Source organism: Eretmochelys imbricata, chromosome 8, assembly GCF_965152235.1.
Source record: "Eretmochelys imbricata isolate rEreImb1 chromosome 8, rEreImb1.hap1, whole genome shotgun sequence".
NCBI classification, from domain to species: domain Eukaryota; kingdom Metazoa; phylum Chordata; order Testudines; family Cheloniidae; genus Eretmochelys; species Eretmochelys imbricata.
This window is the reverse complement of record NC_135579.1, coordinates 24,609,978-24,633,246: the sequence shown is the minus strand read 5'-3', so window position 1 is coordinate 24,633,246 and position 23,269 is coordinate 24,609,978. Positions and strand designations below refer to the sequence as shown.

The following is a 23,269-nucleotide window of genomic DNA, read 5'->3' as shown; positions in this document are numbered from 1 at the left end:
TTTCATCCTTATTTTGTTTGTATCTACAGAGAATTCCTTTCCCATTTGCTTGTGAGAACTTGTCTTGTACATCTGAAAATCCAAACACTTTGTAAGGTAAACAGCCAGCCAGAGAGAGCCTAGACTAGAATAGAGACTCTTGAAAGAACATTCAAAACAAATTAAACATATTTGGTAGGCTTCCTGGTGGCTCAGTTTTTTCAGAACACTTGTAGTCACATGCCCTATTATAGTTGGAGGTTTTATTTATTTTCTTCTGATTCACAGGAGATAGTGAGAAATGTTTCCTGGAAGAGCTGAAAGAAAGTTTGGCATTCAAAAGGTACCAAATTCTGGCCAGCTGCACTAAAAGTTTCTAAGCTTTTTATTCTCTGAATCCCAGCACTATTCAAAATTGTGTGTAGAAGACTGGTAGCTGTCTAGAGGCTATAGATCAATCCTTTCTTAGAGTAAATATAGGGCCATTCATTTCAAAGTAAATTATCACATTGTCTGGTACCCAGTGACAAATTAATTGAATGAATAATTATCCATTATCAGTGAAATGACCCATTTCTACTGGAAAGAGAAATAGCCACTGAGGAAACAATTTGTATCCTATTAAATGTGCACTCATTTTGTCATCTTTTTTTTATGTTGAACTAGATGAAATAAAATCCTCCTGTTATTTTTTCTGATCCAAGCACTTTCTCACACTTCAGCTTTTTGATATGTGTACTTTATTAAATTATTTTAAAATAATATCTTTATCTGCAAAATGGGAATATTTGTGATGGATGACTCTCAAAAGAGTCAAGAGTTTGGTCTCAGCCAGGATGCTTACCTAAACTAAACTTCTTCAGTGAAATCCTGGCCCCATTTAAGGCAGCAGCAAAACTCCAATTGACATCAACAGGATTCAATTTTCAACCCATAAATCTGCTCATCTGAGCTAGAAATCTTGAAAGAATGGGACTCTCTCATGAGATTTGTAACAGCTTTATCTCCAGAAGTGCGACAAGGTCACCTTCTTTTCATTATACCTCTGCTTTAGTTCCAATTTTTAAAAAGAGATGGAAATATTTGCACATCTTAGAAAAGAATTGATTTGTATTTGATTTCAAAAATGTGCAAATTTGGGGGGAAGAGGTTCACTTTTATCTGAATCAGTTCATCCATCCATGGATCTATATTACTGATCTTACTCATTCTCAAACTAAAATTCAGTTGCAGTCAAGCTTAAAGTGGGTTTCTGTATGCCATGCTGCAACTACGTCTTTGGAGTGTAGCCATTTATCTCTTTGGCTGATGCCTAGACAAGATGTTGGATTATATTTAGTCATGTAGAAAATGTTCATTTAAAAAAAATGGGAAAGATTGAAAAAAACCCACAAGTTTCTATGTTTTTAAATAATCTTCTGCTCTGATCTGATGTGAAATATTTGTAAGGTGGCCTTAAAAGGGGGAACCTGAGTTAAAAATAAACTTACAGCTTCCAAATTTCAATGGGCAAGCATGTGCATCCATTGGAAAGTCTTCTAAATGCATTGGACATTCTGCTCTCACAGTCAGTCTACAATGGATTCAAAAGCAAAAGAAAATATTATAGCTTCATGCAGTTAACAAACAAAATTATATATACAATTATATAAAAGAATATGTCATAAATACAATTATAAAATACATTTGCTAAGTGAGTAACAAGAGAAATCCAAAGAATTCTTGTCATAGTTCACAAACTTCTAAAAGACGGTTTGGAACAACTTTTTTAAAATGTGACTTTTTTTTTCAGTCTTGCTGTAAATCTTTGCTCAGCTCTAGATGTTGCTTGACTGGCCTGAAATCTTCCACAAGTCTTCTAATATTGTTTAATTTGTTCCTGGAGTCTTTACTCAGGCAAAATTCTCATGGACAATAACGGGAGTTTTGCCTGAGTAATGGGAGTATCAGGACAATAATGGACAACATGTTAAAGAGCTTGTTTAGTTTCCTCTTCAGTAGCTTTTTGTTTGGCCAATTTTCCAGTTACTTAATATCATCAGACACGGGCATCAGATGTTGCAAAATAAGCCTTCATTTCATATAAAAGATGCTATACAATATGGACCTGACACATGGTTCACTGGCATTAATGAGATGCTTGCCACTGAGTTCAATGGGCATTATATTAGGCCCTTTTTTTCTTGACATCTGCCTCAGTTTGGTAATGAACCAAAATCAATAGATTGGTGCAAACATTGCAGGAAAGTTGACAACCCAGGAAGAATGAACTGGCCGTGTAGGTTTGAAAACAGACTTCCCCATAAAGTTTTCAAAATTATTTTATTTGGTAGGCCACAGTAAATGATTTCTGAGGCCACACAGAAAGTTTGAACACCCACTTCTTAAATTGCAATTGACTGTTCCACTGAACATGAAATAGAAATGGAGTTCTATAGATGCACTTTTCCCATTTTAAGCACAGTTCTTTAGAATGTCCAGTACCAATTTGTTAAAGAGATGTATTGGTGATAATGACAACCCAACAGAGTCAGACATTCATTATATAACATAAGGTTCAGACATTAAGAAATTATATTAAGATAGATCACATACTTCTTACTCTGACAAAACTTTCACTGCCTTCATATTATATACTTCTGTAATCTCTCAACAACATAAACACTTGGGGTAAAATCCTGGCCTTATTGAAGTGGTTCTAATGTGGTTTGAGGATTGAAATGTACTTAAAATGAAAACCTTGTTGTTGGTGCATTATATTGGGATAAATTCAAGCTCCTGATTGATAAAAATAAAGATCTGATCGGCTTGGATGCAAAAATATTGCTCACTAAGACAGGTAAAATAGAGAAGGCTTATGACAACAGGATTTATATTGTCCCTGAAAAAGTCAAGCACCACACATCAGCAAGGAAAGGACTGTAATGATTGAATACCATATAGCAATTGCATGCATGCACTTTTACAAGTGAAAGGTGAGGAAGACAGAAATAATAATGGCTAAAAGGACATATTTGAACAGTGCACTGCAAAGTGATGCTCTTGTGTATTAGGTTCCCAACATCTAAGAATTTGGGGAGACAAGAAAAATTGACCTGAACTTGTATCCCTGCCAGCCGAAAAGGTCTGACTCCAGCTTAGACAGTATTGAAAGATGTTTCAGAATAAACTGAACATATTTGACATGCTCCCAGGAGCATGGAGATCTGGATTTCTCAAAACACTGGGGACACCTGTCCCCTTTTTAAATATTTTTAGAGGTGTTAAAAGAAATCTCAGTACTCACACAAGTATCAATCTGACCAGCTTGATTAGTCTAAAGAATTATTTTATACTTTGAATCATAGACAAAACCTGTAGACTGGCAACTGTCTAGATGCCAAAAACAAGAATACAAGCAAACCAGAAAACAACATTCTTTTCCGATTGTTTGTTATAAAGCTTTTCAGTCCAAATCTTTGTGTTCTATAACAATGCGTGGAATTAATTTGTTATTTACTTTGCTGAATAGCATTTAGCACAAGTTCATCATTATCCAAATTATCCATGAGTAGAATGATACATTGCTAATAAAAAGAGTAATGTCTATCAATGAAACAACATGTTCCCCAATATTTTCACAAATTCTTCAGACCACTTGGTTTTCCTGTTATGTCTAAAACAATGAATGTCCATTTTTAGACTATAATGTCCTATATTTCCCCTGGAACAAGGAAAGTGTGCAAAAACCTCTGTGCCCTCATTTTTCTAGTCCTCAGAGTCTGTCTTTCCATAGTACTCAAAAAAAAATCTTTACATTTTAGGCCCAGTTCACTAGAATGTGAGTAGCAAACTTTCAGGCTTCATTGTGCTTTTAGGCTGGGATTCTCAAAAGCAACTCCAATTTCAGGTCCATTAAAAGCTAGTTGATGCTATAGGCCTAATTCCCTTAGGTGCCTTTCAAAAATCACAGCAGAGTATAAAAATGGCCATGGTATAGCATGAGAAAAAAGATTATATTGTAAACTCCTGAATTTAAGTCAATTATTGTATGGCCTATTGTGAAAATAATTAATAAGTCTAATATTCAAACATACTATTATCTTCAAAAAGAAATATTTCTCCATTCTGTTTGAGGGAATTGTACTGTAAAAAGTAGTAATTTCAAGTGAAATGAAAAAATGCTGTATTCTTATTCTTACCTCATTGTATACAGCAGTGTCCCATCCTCTGTAATTCGTAGTAGTTTGTTCGGCATCGTCATGTTGTGAGCCACTGATTTCTTTCCATTGTGGAAAAAAGTATCAGGTGTCCAAATCTTGCTGGCCATTAAATTATTTAGCCGGAGGACTGTCATGGGTCCTTTGAATTTTAGTCTCTCATCTCTCCAACTTTGACGGAAAAATACATCTATTGTATATTCCTAGAGCAATTCATACAACAGGAAAACTCTCAAGATGTCATATTTTTCCATACAAGTGTTTGACAGATAAACGTTTAGCATTTTTGTAAGAGCAAGATTATGAGACCAGTATAGCATGTCTAAAGATTGTTATTAAGATGGTTACAGCTTTGGTACTCATTTAAACTAAACAAATGTTAGGAAGAAACTTAGAAAGCATTATGGACAGCAAATAATATATGAGTTTACAATAGATATGATATTTTGACTGCATATGCTGAAGCATTATGTAATAGAGTTGGAAACTATTTGTCTTTTGCTATAAAATAAACCTTTGTGAGACTGCACCTGGAATATTGCCTTCAATTCTAGCCCTATGTAGCCAAGTTGTGGGGGAGTTCAAGAGATCACTGAAAATTATGGCAGAAATGATTTATGAGGAAAGAGTGCAAGAGCTCAGTGCACAGAATCACTGGACTGTACAGAGAGAAGTCAAGGGAAGATTTGGACCAAACTTGTAGCTTGCCTAGGCAACAATTGAGGAGATGGGGGATGGGACGAGACACCTGATTCTCTCCTCATTTACAATAGTTTGAAAGTAGGGTATTACTCCTGATTTACATCAGTGTAAATGAGAGGAGAATTCATCCTTGACAGTAACCATTGCTCATTAAGGAATGATTTTTTTTTTATCATGGCACAAAGCAGCATAACCAGAAGCAATAGGATGAAATTGCAAAACAGTTGTAATATATAAAAATATATATATCAGACAGTAAGATATATAAAATCATGGAATAGTTTCCAACAGGGAATGATAGAAAAGATTTAATATTAGAAATAATAATGGCTAAAAGGACATATTTGAACAATGCACTGCAAAAATAAATTAACCCTTTGTATCCACACAATAAATCACATAATTGATGAAGTATGATGATTAAGTATGATAATTATTTTTTAGGAAATAATCGTGTACTGACATGAGGCTAAACTATGTGACTTTAAACGTCTCTTCCATCTGTAACTGCTATGATGCTGTGATTATTATGAAGCTATTGAAAAACACTGTGATTTAAAATTACACTGTGCAATCATCCATTGTTTTTGGCTGAAGACTGAGTCTCCCCTTAGACTTTTTGACAAAGAACCAATGGCAAACCATAAAGGAAAATCACTGCCATCACTCAAAATATATAGACATATATTACACATACAAGTAACAGAACTACACATCTATCCAAGAATACAATCAGGAAAGACAGACACTCTGGAAAGAATAATGGAAGAAATTAGGTTCCTCACCAGATTCCCGCATACCAGACCACCTTTACTCCTCCATTTATTTTTAACAAATGTTAGTATTTCATGGAGCAGAAACCATTGTGAGATGTTTTCTAATCAGTAAACTATCAGCTGCATTACAGGTTATTTAGATGGGAAAGGTTGCAGTATGTCTTTGTGTTTCATCTGTTATCTTGGTATGATATTCATAATCAAATTCCTTGCACATAGGCAAATGGTTTAGACACATGTGGCTAAATGTTTCTTTAAGCCCTGATCCAGCAAGCCATTTTAGCATGTGCTTAATTCTAATCACATTAGTATTTTTATTGTTTTCAGTCACCTACTGACTCCTACTCCATCCCACAACTGGGGGCAGGATTATTTGGCTTCAATGGGACTACTCACATGCTTCTAGTTAAGTACATGCTGAAGGGTTTTGCTGGATCAAGGCTCACATGAGGTACCACTTAAGTCAATGGGACTTTTGCCACTGACTTCAGTGGGGTCAGGATTTCACACCAATGTTTGTACCAAAGCAGAGGTGAGAGGGCTCGGTGGCTTATGAGCAGCAGGTGACAGGAGATTGTTGAGCTTTCATCATGTTCTCCGAGCTCTACCCAAAACTTCCTCCTACTCAAACACGTGGTGAAAGATAAACACAGGAAACGACAGCCTTGCAGCATAGAAGCAATTGTTCACCCGCATCTGATACTGAGGAAAGGGAATACAATGGGATGACGTGAAAGTTTGGAAGGAGGAGACTAAGGAGCTCAATCAGTCACTGGATATTGGTGCAGGGGGATCTGAAGTTGAGAGAAGATCAGTTGTGTGACCAAATAATTTGATGGAAGAGGAACAAAAGCAGAGAGGAAGTATTTATGGATCTAGTCAGGCACTCCGCCCTTCCTGACTATAGGCTTCTCTACCCTGCAAAACCTTTTCCCAGAGCATTCACTGACATTTAAAAATGAACATGCTTTGGCTATGCTCACACTTCATTAGGGTTAGCTATTCTTCTCAGATGAAAGCTATCAGAAAGCCAGTTTTAACATCAAATGGTCAGATCTTCTCACCAGAATGGGTGTGATTTCTGTGGCACGGGACATGACTTAACAGAGCAGGAAAATAGAGTTCCCAAAACTCTTTGCTGTAGTTCTAGTAAATATGTAGTTAAACAAGCCAGACAAGAATCAGACTGCACCATTCACAGCTAGGATTGGTCACATTTACATTAATGGGAATGTAATCAGAGAAAAATAAATTAACCCTTTGTATCCACACAATAATTCACATAATTGCCAAATATTTTAGGGTTGTTGCTTTCGGGGAGGCCTGTAAAGCCCAGAAAATAAATGTTTTAATATTTTCTGTGTTTTCCTAATCCTATTTGCTGCCTCTCTCTGGCTATTATTTATTATTATTTGTTTGTTTGTACTGTTATTATTTTATGTATATTGCAGGAGCACCCAAAGGCTAGGCCCCATTGTGCTAGTTGCTATAGAAATATATAGGAAGACAGAATTTCTGCCCTGCGGAGCTTCGCATCTAAAAAACCATGGAAGATTTGGGGAAAGAGAGACAGACCATAGAAGGAAAATGACTGGGGTGATGGTAACCATATGCTATGTGTTCCATCTCTCTTTCTTATTCCATGTTCATTTTACTTAGTACACAAATTTAGTATTAGGTGTTTCTAAGAGGGAGTAGTAGGGTCGGTGTCAACAGGCTACACAGTATTACTGGATTCCTGAAAGGTAGATGAGCAATAGGTGACATAACTAGCAACAATTCCTTAAACATTAAAATACACCTGCCTATGTGATACTGGTTCACAAACTCTAAGCCTCTACTGTAAATTTCATTTTATTAACAAATCAATGCATGTCTTTGCCCAAGATTAGTGTAGTGAAAATTAAGACTGTGGTGTATGTTTATAAAATTATTTTTAGGAACTATCCTATTTTTTCATACCTCGTGGTTCCTCGTGCCACATAAATTCAGATATATTGATGTTGATATATTAGTTCTTTGTTTTAATATACACCTATGCTTAATTTTGAAAATAGATGATGTTAGGTTCTAGTATTATATTTTTACCCAAATGCCAAGTGTCATATAAAGATAGACATGTATCAAGTGTCAAATTAGCTTCAACTTGTATTCAATAATTAAATCACTTGAATCAACCAAATCTTAGTAACACAGAAAGTCCAGCTTTGGCATAGTCCTATATATATATCAATAAGCCTACAAGCTGTCTTGATCTTAAGTTTATGCCATGAGAAGATCCCCAAATGTATTGCTCAACAGGGTGGCATCCACTGCTGGAATTCCACAATGAAACTGGCTACCCACATTCAGACAATAGTCTATCCAAGCAAATAGGTGGGGAAAATGTTCATAAATATTAATTCTAATTTTAAAATGATTTTTGATTGAATCACGTTCATTATCCTTTAATGTTTGCTTCCTATGAACATCTGAACCAACTTGCAAAAAGCAGCTAAGATTTTCAAAAGTGGCTAGTGATTTGGGGTGCTGAACCTGAGAGATTTTAAAGGATCCCAATTTTCAGAATGTGCTGGGCAGCCGCCTTCTGAAAGTGAGGCCCCTTTAAGGTGTCCCATATTGAGCACTCAAAAATAGAGGCATCCTAAATCACTTTTGAAATCTAAACTGCTACATTTTTAGTTTAAAAGCCTAACTATTTACTGAAGATTAATTTCAAATTTCATACTAGTATTTAAAAAAATACTTGGGTTGCCTTGTGTTGGCTGGTTATATCAATTAGCCAATCAGGGAAGAGAAGCAACTTGAAGCGACTTATCTAATTTATCAACAGAGTGCAAACTGTGACTAATAGCAGGATTAAACAAATTGCAGTCCAAGAAATTGCCATTGAAGTAATTTACTTATAATTTCAAATAACAAATAAATGTAAGAATTTCACAATCTGTTTGCAGTTTATATGCAAGTGGAAGAAAGGCAAAACTCACCAAATGCATTACTTGCTTTGAATTATTATTTCGGCTTTAGAGTTATCCACTCAATACAAGCAGCCTTTGTGCAGGTATGCCCCACTCTCCACTAGAAAGCAGCTGCTTCCCATCTTAGTGTGTGTGCACTGAGAACATCGGTCACTTGATCCACCCATTCTTCTGAATTACCTTTCACGGGAAAGGACTGAGCATCTAAAGGGGCAGTCAACTAGTTTGTGCAGCCCAACACACTGACACATCTGCCTGCTTTAATATCATCCTAAAAGAACTATCTGTTGCAGTTTTCAAATCAGTTGTAATGTGTAAATGCTATCATCCCCTTCGAGCAACATTAGAATGGTGGCATTGGGCAAAGTACCAAAAAGTGGCACATGAAAAATAACTAATTTTTGGAGAAACACTTTATCTATAATCCCATCATGGAATGCTACGTTGTTCAGCTAGAAACTTAATTAACTGCTGTGTAAGTGCAGCTGTAACTTTGGAGACTGGTCTAATTTATACACCCAGCAATTTACACACCCAAAGGAATCAGTTACTTTGATGTGTTAGTTCCTCCACTTATATTTTTCTCTTCCAGTTCCGTTGGTGTTTCAATTAGATAGATGATTAATTTAAATAGGGAAAAAATAAAAGCCTACTTTATTAGGATATTTCCAGTACTCATTTTTATACAGATGGTGAGGATATAGCAAGGTTTAGTAGCCATACATCAGACCAAGGCTTCTCAATAGTGCCCCTTCACATGTGAGAGGGAACAAGGTTCCATTTATATGCAAAAAAGTAAAGGAACTTACCCCTGCTTTTACATCATTTTTTAAGTTTAAGGCCAGCACCTACAGCAGCTGTGCTAGAGGTTTCTGAACATGTGACTCCCTAGTGATTATGCAGCAATTAGGCTTTGATATCCATACCATAAAGGAATGATTCAGATTCTCATCATTAATCTTCTTTGACCAGCCAATATCTAGGAAATTCACTTCCAATTGATCAGCAGCGTTTAATTTAAAAACATGGGTTCTACAGCCTGGGCCTCAGTCTGTAGGCTTAAGTGTTTATCATGCTTTAAAATAATGATCTTTTCTGACAATTGGATCAGCGGTGTGCCAATTTGGACTGAGTGATCATTCTCTCAAGGGTACTGATCCATTCAAAATGATTAAGTATGAGAGGAAGTCTATACTATGGTGCAGGAATATTGCCTGTTATAAATCCATTATTCAAGTCACAGAGGTTGCTAATTTAAGGGCACTTAAATGCAGTCATAGCCAACAATTATGGTAAAGTGTAAAAGCTGACATTATTTTGGAACCAAAATATATATAAAAAATGAAAGTTAGGTATCATGTTATTATAGAACCCCCCCTAAAAATTATTACTGTAACAATATAGAATGGCACTTACCATATCGTGGTCGGAAACAGGCCCAAAGCTGGTGACGAAGATATCAGTCTTCACTTCAGTTACACGCTCTGATGAAGCAGGAAATTAGGACAGTGAGTGTCTATCAACAGCCCTCATTAGATCTAACCACCACAACTCTCACCCGAATAGAAAATTTATTGGCTTTGATTAGCTATTCTAAAATTGGTCTACAATGTGGGCTCGATAATTTACTGCTTATAGATGTAATTTCACAGTTAATATTTCCAGCAACCCTTTTTTCAATGCGCTGTCACCGTACAGCTTTTTTGAGACATGAGTTTTTATGCCAGGTGTTGAAATCTCTTTGCAGACAGGTCATAGTTCTGCTGTTAATTAACTCTTTAAATGAACCTTTGACTAATACACCTGCTTGTTTCAACAGTATAAAGAGTACTCAATAGCTAATTTTGGACTCAAAACTTATCTTATGTGTCCATATGAAGTTTTACATTAATTAACCCTCTGTTTGTCTTTTATGTATATGCATGTGTGTTACATATTTATATAATACACAGAGACAGAGAGAGAAAAAGACAGAGCAAATACAGTATTATGTGATATAAAGGTATTTTTATCAGCAGGGGTTTGAGGTGGCTGCATTACTCATGAGTGCAAAAGACAAGTGTGAGCCATGCAAGCCATTCCAAACAAATGCCAATTAAACCATTATACCACATCTTCATGGGTTCTGTATGTGCCTCATATTTTAAACAGCTGTTTTTTCAACGTTTTAGATTTTTGTTTAAGTTGTTATTGGCAGTGCTGTTTGAATCCATTCAACATCCCTACTGCCAGGTTCCCTTTGGATCATGAGAACAGCTATATAGGCCTTTAAGGGAGACAAAAAAGATTAATAATAACTTAGAAACCTCTAAAATTTACGTAAACTGTGTGTGTGTCTGTGTGTGTCTAGTGGAGTCTCCATCTCTAGCAATGTTTAAATTAAGATTGGATGTTTTTCTAACAGTTATGCTCTAGGAATTATTTTGGGGAAATGCTATGGAGTGTGCTGTACAGGAAGTCAGATGAGATGATCACAATCGTCCCTTTCTGCCTTGGAAACTATGAATCTATATTCAGTTCTAAATATTGCCTATCCTTGACCTCCAGCCAATGAGTTTTGGGGGGAATTTCCAAATGTAGAAGAAGGAAGAATACATTTCTCAGATTTCAAATAAAATGACAGTTGTAAAATGTCAGTTGTTGAGAGGCCTGGAATATTAGAAGTAGTCCCAGAGAAAATAGATTAATTAGACACAGAGCAAGAGAGGTAATCAAAGGTCCGTGATAAAGGACATTTGTCACAGGACTTTGTGTCAGGAATCAGGGCCTGCAGCAGAGGCAATCTCTGGGCAACCTAACAAGTGCAGCTGTCCTGTAGTAGACTGCCTGATTGGCTACACAGTCTGATTGATTGAAAAGTCGGCAGACCGGCCCTTAAGCCCAGCAGCAGCAACAGTTGAGCAGCTGCTCAAAGCATGTGCCCATGGTTGCAATAGTTCCTGCCCCAGCTTAGGACCCAGGTAACCTGATCCTAACCCTTGGCACCAATTCCTGAACGCTGACTCTTGCTCTAACCGCTGAGCTGGCCACCCACATCCTGTTCATTGACACATTGAAACTTTTTATATAGATATCACATACATTTTACATTATACACATATTCCTTCAAAGTTGTAAAACAATATAATAGAGAAATTATTGATTTAAGAGACCACTCTTCAAGTTCAAACGGATTTCATTTTGTTGAACTCTGGTGGACTAACTCTTTAATAAACGTAATTTATTGCACCTGGGATAGGACAGTAGCAAAAATAAACTCATGTTCAACAATAAAAACAGTAGCATTAACAAAGCACAAAATCTGTATACATGAAACCAAAAGTTATGAAGAGAAAGCAATAGTTGTGCACGATAATTTTATTTATATTAATTGAAAATAACTAAAACTTCTAAATATTTAAAATCTTATTTTAAAATAGCCACACATTTTTAGTGGTTAATTATCAAAATGTAATATTAGTTGTGATGTAATACATCATCACAGCTAATGTAACAAACAACGTTATTGCATCTTTTTAGGAAGTCAGCAGAGAATTTAAATAGCAGAAAAGTCAATCTCAAACATTTCTTTAAAGAAATTAAAGACTGAAATTTCCATGTGCTATTCGTAGTCACACATAGCATAATATTACAGCTGTAGATTAATTTCCTTATGTCTTTTGAATTCTAAGACTTTTATAATCAGGACTGAGTAACATGTAAATACTACAGTGACTCCATTGACAAAAGCATTTGGATAGTGAAATGTCCTCTTTAACCACCCAGTGTAATGGATTTGTGCCCTTATCAACATGGTCTGCAAGCAATTTAATTGTCTTAAATAAATTTAAGGACTCCCTTGACTCTAACTGGCTTTTGGCTTAATCTTAAAGAAGTGCACAGTGGTTAACTTAACCTCAACCACTGGAAGAAGTACATGGTTATTACAAGACATATTCAACTTGGATGGAGACTGTTCCCACTTCCAGCCTCTATCTCTTACCAAATAAAGTTTATGAGCTGAAGATAAAACAGCCGGCAGCAAAAGAAGATTCAGATTCCACATTATGCATTGAAACATCACTGAAAAGGTTCCCAGCATTATAATACCTTTAGTTGTTGGCCACAAACTATTCTATAGATCAAATGTCTGTAAAGATGTTCTGACATGCCCCAGGGTCCTGACCATAACCCCTACTTCCAGGAAGTGGGATGAGATAGTGACGGAACTGTTATGCTATCTCTAATCCATTTGAGGATGCCATTACAAAAAAGGAATCTTCAAGGATTTGACTCACTGGATTAAAATTATATTTACACCAAGGAAACTGTCCAAAAGAAAATTAAGACACCAGAGAGTTAGGGCTCAGATGATTATTGCTCAGCAAACTATTAAAACCAGCTGTAATTAATTATATGCCGTACATTTCAGTGCTGGTCTTAGATATCAGAACACTCAAAAGGGCCTCTGCCTGATGGCAGAACACATGTAAATACACATTGGACCAGAACCTCACCAGATGTAAACTAGTGTACACTAGCTGAGGATGTGGCCCACAAGATATAAACAAACATCATCCAGTATAACATAACTGCAACTGGAGCAGTTGTTTTACTAATGATATTGAGATGAAACCAATGTAAACCCTAAAAGTAATGAGTAAAATAAGTTTCTGGCTCAAATACAAACAGATATGGAAGTAAAATACTTTGTTTTAGCTTATCAGGAATTTTGTTACTTTCTGGGCTTATGATAGGCTCATAAATTGAGAAATAAATGAAAAATGAACATTGTGCAAACAGGAAATAAGCCTACTGTGTTACACGCATACACAGAAAATGTCCCACTTCCTTGGAGAATTATGTAACTGATATTTTTAACAGCAATATAACTTCGCAATTCACGAGAGAATGAATGATTGCAAGATTATTCTCAAGAAGTGGAAGATTAATTAACAGCTTCCAAACAAATCCTTGGCACATTGCATGCCAAGGTTGTGACTTAGACCAAAATATAAAGCATTGATAGATCATCAAACCCATTGAGGCATTTTTCAGACATAGGGAAGGACAAGGATCAGAATAATTCTCAGCGTTTTTTTTTATTGAAAGATATAGACAATGGCAGGATCAGAGGGATGGATTCTTCCACCCTTATTCATGTTTAGTGGCACCAAATAATTTTAATTGGACTTCTCAATGTGAGTAAGAGTGGGCCACAGGGACATGCTGGCCGCTGCTTCCCGCAGTTCCGATTGGCTGGGAACGGCGAACTGCAGCCACTGGGAGCTGCGGGTGGCCATGCAAGTGTAAACAAACTGTCTAGTGGCCCGCAGCAGATTGCCCACCACTGGACTAGATGATCACACTGGTCACTTCTGGCCTTTACATCTATGGATCGAGACCACAGTTTCACACTCAGATATGGCCTAAACCAAAACTGTGGGTGAGTTCAGATCCAATTACTATAGGTTGCCCTGATCTCTAACATGAATATTTACTGACAACATTATTATCAAACTGTATTTGGAAAGTTTATTGTCATTGCTTATACTCTAGACATCATGTACATTGTGAAAATAATTTGTCCTGGGGTAGGGGAGCTCTCAGAGTCACAGAATGCTTTGTCCACATATATGGTTTTATAGTAATTATACCTAGCTAGTGTTCAGGAAGCTCAAGCATATAATCTAGACCCAATAACTCTTACTAGAGCCTCAAAACAGTAATCAACAAAATAACTTTTACCCATTGCATGAAACAAACACAAAATAATTTTGCTACATAATGAAGTGTAGACTAACGTAAGGATAGAATAGAACTCGAGCAACAGTAACCCACATGGGATCTCTAATATATGTTTGAGCAATAACTACAAAGATCGGACTCCATAAGGGATATCAGGCTAGATCTTCCAGTCAAACCCACCCTTCTTCTTCCCATACTTCTTCAAGATTGTTTTGTACAATCCACTAATGTCTTCTTCCATGGAAGACCTTATGAAGGGGACATGTTACTTTTATAATTGTGCCAGGCTGAAATGTTACAGAGCCCAGTGAATCCGTCAAGCAGCAAGGAAGAATGCACGCATGTGCGGAAGGAGCAGCCTAAAACCCTATAGGTGAATGTGGTCTCACCCTATAGATCTCAGGGCATCTGTGAAGAATGCCTGGCCCTCTGCATACCAACCTAGTCTCCCCTTTCCACTACTGGCACAGCCCAGTCTGTGGCCTTGCTGCCCAGTCCAAAACTGTTAACTGTCCACAGCCTCAGCCTCCGTGTTCAGTAGCCCCAGATCAGAAATTAATGGACCATTCATTCCTCCTGGAAAATCTGAGGTTTCTCTAGTGGCACTTAAAGCAGCTACTCCCTATCTCTATCCCCACAGACAGTTATCCACTCCACTCAAATTACCACAGAACCTAAAAATGTTATTGGTCAGGCAGATGGGTTACTGGGCACTTAAGGGCAAGGCTTCTCTTCCAGTCCATATGTTGCCTCCCTTCCATTGCTATCTGTGTACCTTTGATCTGTTTTACACCATGCAGGTGAAAGGATCATAGGAACCAACTTGATGTATTTAGTCTGCTTCTGAACATGTTTAGTGATGGGGCTCAGCTAGTTCCCTTAGTAAATGATTCTATTATCTTACTGATTTCCCTCTTAATTTTTTTCCTAATGTCTAAGTTGATTTTCCCTTTTCCAGTCTGTTACTCCTCCATGCAATTCCTTGCCCCATCACTTCCAATAAATTATTACCCCTCATATACGTATAGACATTCACTAGGCTGATCTTAAATATAGTCTCCCCTGACCTTTCTTTTGTGTTTGCAGTTTTTTCCAGGCACAAATAACTGCAAATGTAGTTTTATGTCCAAGTTTGTTGACATAAAACAGCTGCTATTTACTGTAGATGTCAGAGAGGCAGACATCTAAATGATTGTGTGGCTCGAAAGCTTGTCTCTGTCACCCACAGAAATAGGTCCAATAAAAGATATTAACTCACCCACCTTCTCTCTCTTCATTTTGTACCACAATTATTTACAACCTGGAAATTGCAAGTGCAAAATGTAGAGCTGCTTTTTAGAAATCATATCCATGTTGCCATTTTTTTTCTATTATGTGCATATCAACTTATCAACCTTTTTTGAAATGTCAAAGTGCTCAAAGCTGTACACTCTACATTATGTCTGGCCTTACCAAGGTTGTCAATTATAATCTCCATATCCCACATTAAATCAGCATATGTGCTGTTTAGGTTTTCCATGAAAGGGAGATCCCAGAAGAAGATTGAATAAAGGAAAGTTTCCAACACAAGGTGGGACTTAGGAATGAAGCTACACATACTGAAAAAAACTCTAACTGGTACAAAATCCAGCAGCTCTACCGCTCACATCATGCCAGTGCTCCAGTCTTTATCCTAGCTCCCCGATGAATATGCAGTGCAGTGGAAGATATTACTGTATTACTTTTTGCTTGAAACATACAATTTATTGCCCACAATTATAGTATATTTTGGACTTATTTTGGAAAAAAAGATGTTTTCAAACAACGCACAGTCAACCTGTGGAACTCCTTGCCAGAGGATGCTGTGAAGGCCAAGACTTTAACAGGGTTCAAAAAAGAACTAGATAATTCATGGAGGATAGGTCTATCAATGGCTATTAGCCAGCATGGGCAGGGATGATGTCCCTAGCCTCTGTTTGCCAGAAGCTGGGAATGAGAGACAAGGGATGGATCACTTGATGATTACCTGTTCCGTTCATTCCCTCTGGAGCACCTGGCATTGGCCACTATCAGAAGACAGGATACTGGGCTAGATGGACATTTGGTCTGACCCAGTATGGCCATTCTTACGTTCTTATGTTTTTTCTTTATCATAGTCTTCAGGATTCTTCAATCCTTCTCAGAAATACATTTGAGTAGAGATGTTAAGATATTCACGCAACTAAAAAATATTACATGATCAAAATAAATAAATACTATAGCCCAAATCCTTGGCTAGTTTTGTGCTACCTGAATCCTAGGCCAGCTCTGTGCCAGGCTGGTCTCTCAGTGTAAGCTGGAGAAAACTCAGGGCTGTTCAAACTCAGCCCAGCTGTGAATGACTCAGAGGAGCTAATATAGTAGCTGGGGACTAGCAGCTGGTGTAGGAGGTACTATACTGACTCTATACCAGTGGAAGACTCCAGTTACACTGGAATGATCATCCCATAGTTGTTCATGCCATTAGGCCCGTAGTCACTGGCATTGTTTCCAAACAGGACTGGAGGATATAGACCTATGTACACAAACAAACTAGGGTTCACCCACTAGCAATATCTGGTTGTTTCACCCTCTGACAAATTGCATTTAAAATAAATTATTATAAGATTATCTTATCCCATTAACAATTTCAACAAAGAAAAGGAGTGTATTTCTTTTTTCTTTCCCTGTATCAATTTATGTTCATATTCTAGAAAATTTTAAATTAACTCATGGTAGGTGCAAAAATCAATTAAGAATTTGCACAAATATTTGTATTGGTGGGGGGATCATCTGATATCAGGTTTTATGATATATTCCCTTTCTCATTGCCTTCTATGGTATATGCAGTTACTATAGCAGTTGACTGAAATCTAAAGTGGTATTAGTCAAGGATAAAGGAATATTTATTTCTAGACTAATCCAAGGATTTACATGAAAGCAGGCAAAATGTTAGTACATCAAGTGGACAAAGTGATTACTTGTTTTGTTGCCTATTAGCTTCAAAATTACATTTGAAATCCTTAATATAGAACAATACATTTCTTTCTGTGGTTCTTGAAGTTTGAAGATAATCATCCCTGAAGTCAATGAATTTGACCCATTGTTCAAGAACTGTGGTAAAACAGAAGAATTAACAGACACAAACTGAATGCAATTACTTGTTTATATCTGATTCTTTTTGCATGGTTAGTGGATAATATATTCATTCTTTTTTATAGAAAAATGTTCTTTACAATAAATACTTCTGTTTGGAACTCTATTGAAAACTAATAGATGAGGGGAAACAAGTTAAATGGTATATTTTGAGTGGAAAGGAAAACAAATTGTGGCATCTCAAAGATCATCAGTTCAAAATCATTGCAAAGAACAAGTTTATGCCTGTACATTTAGAACCTTTTCCTTGGAAAGCCATCATATAAAACCGAATGATGGATCAGTGTGTTATAGCAGAACAGGAACAAGTATCAATTTGAATGCAGATTTCCTATTCTGTTTGTGGAGTCTAGGTACAGTGTATTTCCTGCTAAAGAAAAATGTAGAGTCTTAACACCACTGTTATACAAGAAAGGATGGCAGTTTAACTCTTGGATCATTAAACTGAAAAAGTAATAGGCATTGTGTAACTACAAAGACTGGTGGGCCAAATCTTGATACCCTTACCTAGCCAAAACCCTATAAACTTTACTGAGACATCTGTATAAGTATGGGTGGCAGAATCTAGCCCTTGGGGTCATATTCTGTTATGACCGAAATCAATGGGAGTTTCTTTGTTTGTTTTAAGATATCAGGCTTTTATGGCCTGATCTATAGCCCACTGAAGTTAGTCAAGTCCTGGGTCAAATTTTTTGTTTCTCATTTATGCAAAACTCAGGGAATGTTTTGTTGAACTGAGAACCACAGATTTTGTCATAATTTAAAAGGTGTGTATGTGTGAGTGTATACAGATGGATGTTTTACTAAAATGCCTTGTATATCAAAATTGTTGCATAAACATACAAAACAAATATGAATGTAAAAACAATCACTTTAAACTTAATTTTGCTCTAAGGGGCAACCTTCAAAATGACAATATCACACACCTCCCAATCCTGGTCTTAGGCGGTTATCATAACCATCCAGCAGACGATCCAGTATTCTGGTAAACACTGTAGTATTGTCTTTAATTTCATCTTGTAATGAAGTTTGTCCATAGCTGAAATCAGAGAGCAGTTAACATGATAAATCATCAATTTACCAGTAACCCTACAAAACAAAATCTACAAAACCCCTACAAAATCTGCTTCATCTTGCTTATACTGATTTATGGAGACAAAGTCTCTTCCATAATACCAGATTGTAGTGCATTACATGGTCCTTTCTCTTAAACATTTTCTTTTTAAAGAACACATTTGCAATAAAAGCTTAGGTCAACGCCAGTTCATTTTTACAAATAGAAACCACGTGAAACTTGGGTCCTTTATTTCTTACTTCATTATTCGTTAGTGGCTATAATTTTTCAGTTTATATTCCACAATGACATTTGTATTTATCAGCAAATTATAATGTGTTAGATTTATAATGGTTATCAAGGGCTCAGATGAAAATAAATACGTAATAAATTAAGACTGAATGGAATTTCAATACTGATAATATTTGCTAAAATAAAGAGAAAATTTAAAAATACAGAGATGTGTCCTTCCTAAACATGCATGCAGTCCAACTGACATCTGTGCGGAACTTACTATTGGATCAGAGCCAGAACACAATATGATGAAATTGTTGTTAACAGACATACATATTTATCACTTTCTTATGCTGGTACATTTTTGCTTTCCTTTTTCCATTAGCAGATTTATATAAGAAGAACAACTACAATTATTCCATGCAAGTGCGTAATCAAGCTGTGTGTCGACAAGGAAACCTTTCTCTGTAAACCTTCCCTCCCAGTTTCCTAGTGCTTTAGTCCTAATTCTGACAGAAGTCCCACTGAAGTCAGTGGAAAGTTTTGTCTGAATAAGGATGGCAGAATCAAAGTCTTTGAACTTGATTACTGTATTCTCACTTAAACTGGTGTACATCAGGATGAAGCCTATTCTAGTCAATGGAGTTAATGTGATATTAAACAGGTGTAAATGAGATCAGAATCAGTCTCTTAACTACCTAAAGTCCTTGCCAAATACAGGTCATGACTAATTCTCCTTAATCATCTATTATGGTTGCCTTGAAACCAAATCTTGTAATCCTTACTCCATCCATTACCATGGGAAACTCCCATTAAGCATGTGTCCACCCAGTGGAATTTGGCCCTTGAACCCAAATTGCTTTCCAGCACACAATTTTGTCACATATATTATTACTGATTCAGGTAACCAATATGATGCAGAACACCTTTTGTAGGGTGATATCATCTTGCTGAAAACTATTACACTCTTGGCCAGCATGTTTCCTATATGGACATTAGTAAAGGGGGTCAGCATTCTGCCAGCCCTAGTTGTTCTAACCAGCCTGGATTGTTTTATAAGGAAGTAATGGTTATGTAAAAGATGAAATTATAAAAAACCCTATTATTTCTTTTAACCTCATCAATTTAGTCTTGTTTGTACATCCCACATACATAAAAATGGGGGTTGGGGAGGGGAGAATCTGTTTGCATGACCTATTCCATGGGACAGAAAAATCACTATTATGTTAATTTCCAAAGAGGTTTTGAATAAAGGAAACTACAGATTCAAACAACTAACAGAACCTATATTCACAGGGTTTTAACCACCATTTTATTTAATGTATTGTTTGGAGGGCCATATGTTCCTTTTATTAGTAGGAATGTTTAAACAAAGATATCTACTGTTCTGTTTTTAATTAATAGAATAAAATGACAAATACCTTTCCTAATGAAAAATTATTAATAAATTCTAGCATGTTTCCTTTCAGCTACTATAAACATAAAATATTTCTAGTATGATGGGGTTCCTTTTTAAATTGATAATTTTAAATTATAAGTGACTGATGTAAATATTTTCAGACATCTTTTCAGATATTACTTATATGTTAATTAACAAATTACGCTGGTGTATTACACTTTTCCCCCATATGCATTATATTTTAAAGGATCCATTCCCAAATGCATTACATAGAGCTGTGGTACAGGACTCTTCTCTGGATTAAATTCTATATAAACACTCATTGTCAGTAAACAAACTGCTGTGCATACATATCTCAAGGAGAGCAGAAGGTCATCAAGATTAAGGTAGAAGAAAGTACACTTTTGTAAGGTTGATGAGAATAAATAAATGTGTATCCCTGGGGTAAAGGAGGGGAAAGAGTGATGGACAAATGGCAATGTAATCTGAGAGGATGTGATAAAACATAATTATGTCATTAATTGTATTTCTGGGTGTGGAATTTTAAGTACATTTATCTATTCTTCACATTATTTTTCCAAAAGCAAATGTGTTGGGTGGTGTTTTGGTTTTAATTAACCGACATATCAGCATAACATGAGCAGTTTGCACAAGTGTAACAGACAATACATTATCAATTCCAAGTAACAGTGATTTTTTCCACTGTAAATTATCCAAACTCAGGAAACCATTCTTGGTAAAATAGCTCCAACATTGATTTTTATTTTCTGTGAACGGAACCATCTGATTGAAAACCTGTAACCTTTCCACATAAGAGACATTTTATTTAATTAGAATACTATACTTGCCAAGGATTTAACAAAAAACTAGAATTAAAGGCAAGTGACGTTGCTTTGGATAAAATGACTTCATAAACAGATATATTTAATGTGGGTGTGTATATTTTCAAGAAACATATCAAAGTTACTCTATGTGACTGTGGTTTCATATTACACCACTGTACAATAAAACACTGTACACTAACTCCATCTACAGGTCATTATAATAGTGACACTTCATATAATTTTTCAAAAGCAGTCAAATGAATTTTAATTCTTACTTTAGAATATACACAATTAATATATTTCCAGTGAAACATAATTTCCCAAAATACACTAGCAAATGAAAAAACAAAATGAAATACCCAAAGAATACTTTAAATTCTCACTTTTTAGACAGATTTTTCAACAAGTTTTTTTTTAATCTTTCTTGTTTGTTCAAAACGTATGTTAAACTGTATATGTACACTGTTTACATCTCTATTTTTTAGAAGAAACACTCATGCAAAATAGACCTTTTTATCCTCTTGTATCTATCTAAGCTTTTCTGGTTGGTCATGAGATAAATTTCTCTAGAGCTGCTGAATAAAAGACGTAAAAGAAGACATAGGAACGTGTGTACAAAATATTTTCTAAGGGTTATCATTGACAGTGGAAAAATATAATGACCTTTATTCATTAGGTAGGATTGTAGATAGGATTTTAATGTTTTAAAATACAATAAAAGATATATTTGAGATCCCCCCTCCAGTGAATTTTGGATTATACTTTCCTTTTCAAGTATACTCATGTTTAGCCCATAGGTTTAGTAATCAAATAAGATAATTGTATGATCATGAATGGTACTAGCACTAATGCTAACTCTCCACAAAGTTTTTTTTTTAACAGATAGATTAAACAGCATGTACTTTCAAACCCAAGGGTCTGTGGTGGGGCCTGATCCTGCAAATTCTTAGGCATGTAAGCCTTCTTCACCACTCAACAAGGGCCAGTTTCATGAGGAAGAACTACTTTAATGACTAAGGATTTGCAAGAACAAAACAGTTTTATTAACAAATTAGGACCCAATCCAGAATCCAATGGGAGTTTTGCCACTGATTTCAGTGAAAGCAGGATTTGGCCCAGAATACTGAAATAAAATGCCTTAATTACGCTTTCCTTTCTATTTGATTCACAGTCACAATTGAAATATAGAATAAACTCTCATAATCTTTATCTTTGAGTAGAAGGGACAATATATTATTTTATATGTATTTAATTGATAATTTAGCTTGAATATGGTTCAAATAGTTTCTGCTGAAGACTTTCTTAATCTTAGCATAAAGATGTTAAGTAAACAAATTGTAGTTTACTTTCACTCTTCATTATTTAGATTTAGCTGGGATTTGAACAAGGATTAACTTCCTCCAATACATTTAGTAGAGCCCAGTGCATGTGATAGTTGTTTCTTATGCCTTTATAACAAAGTAAAGGTTCCAAATGTCTTTTTTTATAAAAAAAACAAACAAAAAACTTTTAAAATATTTTTCCCCACCTTCTTCCAGACAGTGTATTCAAAAGCAGGGTCCAGGCCCAAAGACAGTCACAAAGTGCTAGAATGCTCTTCATGATGGGCTCTGAAAGCTGGAAAGGAAAATAAATAACAATCAACAACCCTTGCATTAAAACAGTCATTTGGGAAAACACAACAGGACTCTAGTAACTTTAGCTAAATAATCTGATGTCAGTCAACGACCTCACAGTGCTATGGCACGTCATTCAGAGTAAAAACAAAAATGATGTCCCATCCATTCACCTCTTTGCCTTCCTTTTCTGGACTTGGAAATATTACTGTTTATTTATACATACATGGCCATTGGTTTTTAATCTTGATTATATTACTTTTCAACTTTTAAAAAAATGGATTACTGAATTAAAGTGCTTGGCCCCAGAATAGGTTTAAAAGGCCACTGTTCAGTATCCTCCTGTGTTAACAATGTCGAGGTTTTTCATGACATCTGCGAATAACCAAATATAATTGCTTGTTGCTTGCTCTTTTTTTTACCTACTTGAGTGCAGATGTGTTAGTTAGGATCTCTGCTAGTGACTGAGTGGAGCAGTTTCCCTGGTTATAAGTGCTTTACCTGAGTATTGTGGAAACAACTTTCTTCAGAGACATTCCTGTTTCTAGTCTCTTGTTTACCGAAGCATCATTGTGTAACTAGTGTAATGTTTGGAGTCTTATTCTGCGATCTGCTGCTAAGTATGCAC

General features: G+C 35.9%; 1 protein-coding gene across 1 annotated transcript in view; it reads right to left on the bottom strand.

The window, feature by feature from the left end:
* Window positions 1–22,627, bottom strand: part of GABRA1 (gamma-aminobutyric acid type A receptor subunit alpha1) — a 51,035-nt gene extending 28,408 nt beyond the window's left edge. The window contains exons 1-5 of the mRNA XM_077824015.1: window positions 22,554–22,627; window positions 18,441–18,553; window positions 10,051–10,118; window positions 4,161–4,381; window positions 1,470–1,552 (exon numbers count right to left, since the gene is read on the bottom strand). Of these exons, the coding sequence (XP_077680141.1) occupies window positions 1,470–1,552; window positions 4,161–4,381; window positions 10,051–10,118; window positions 18,441–18,553; window positions 22,554–22,627 (559 nt within the window). The remainder of the gene's footprint in view (window positions 1–1,469; window positions 1,553–4,160; window positions 4,382–10,050; window positions 10,119–18,440; window positions 18,554–22,553) is intronic.
* Between the last annotated feature and the right edge of the window lie 642 nt (window positions 22,628–23,269).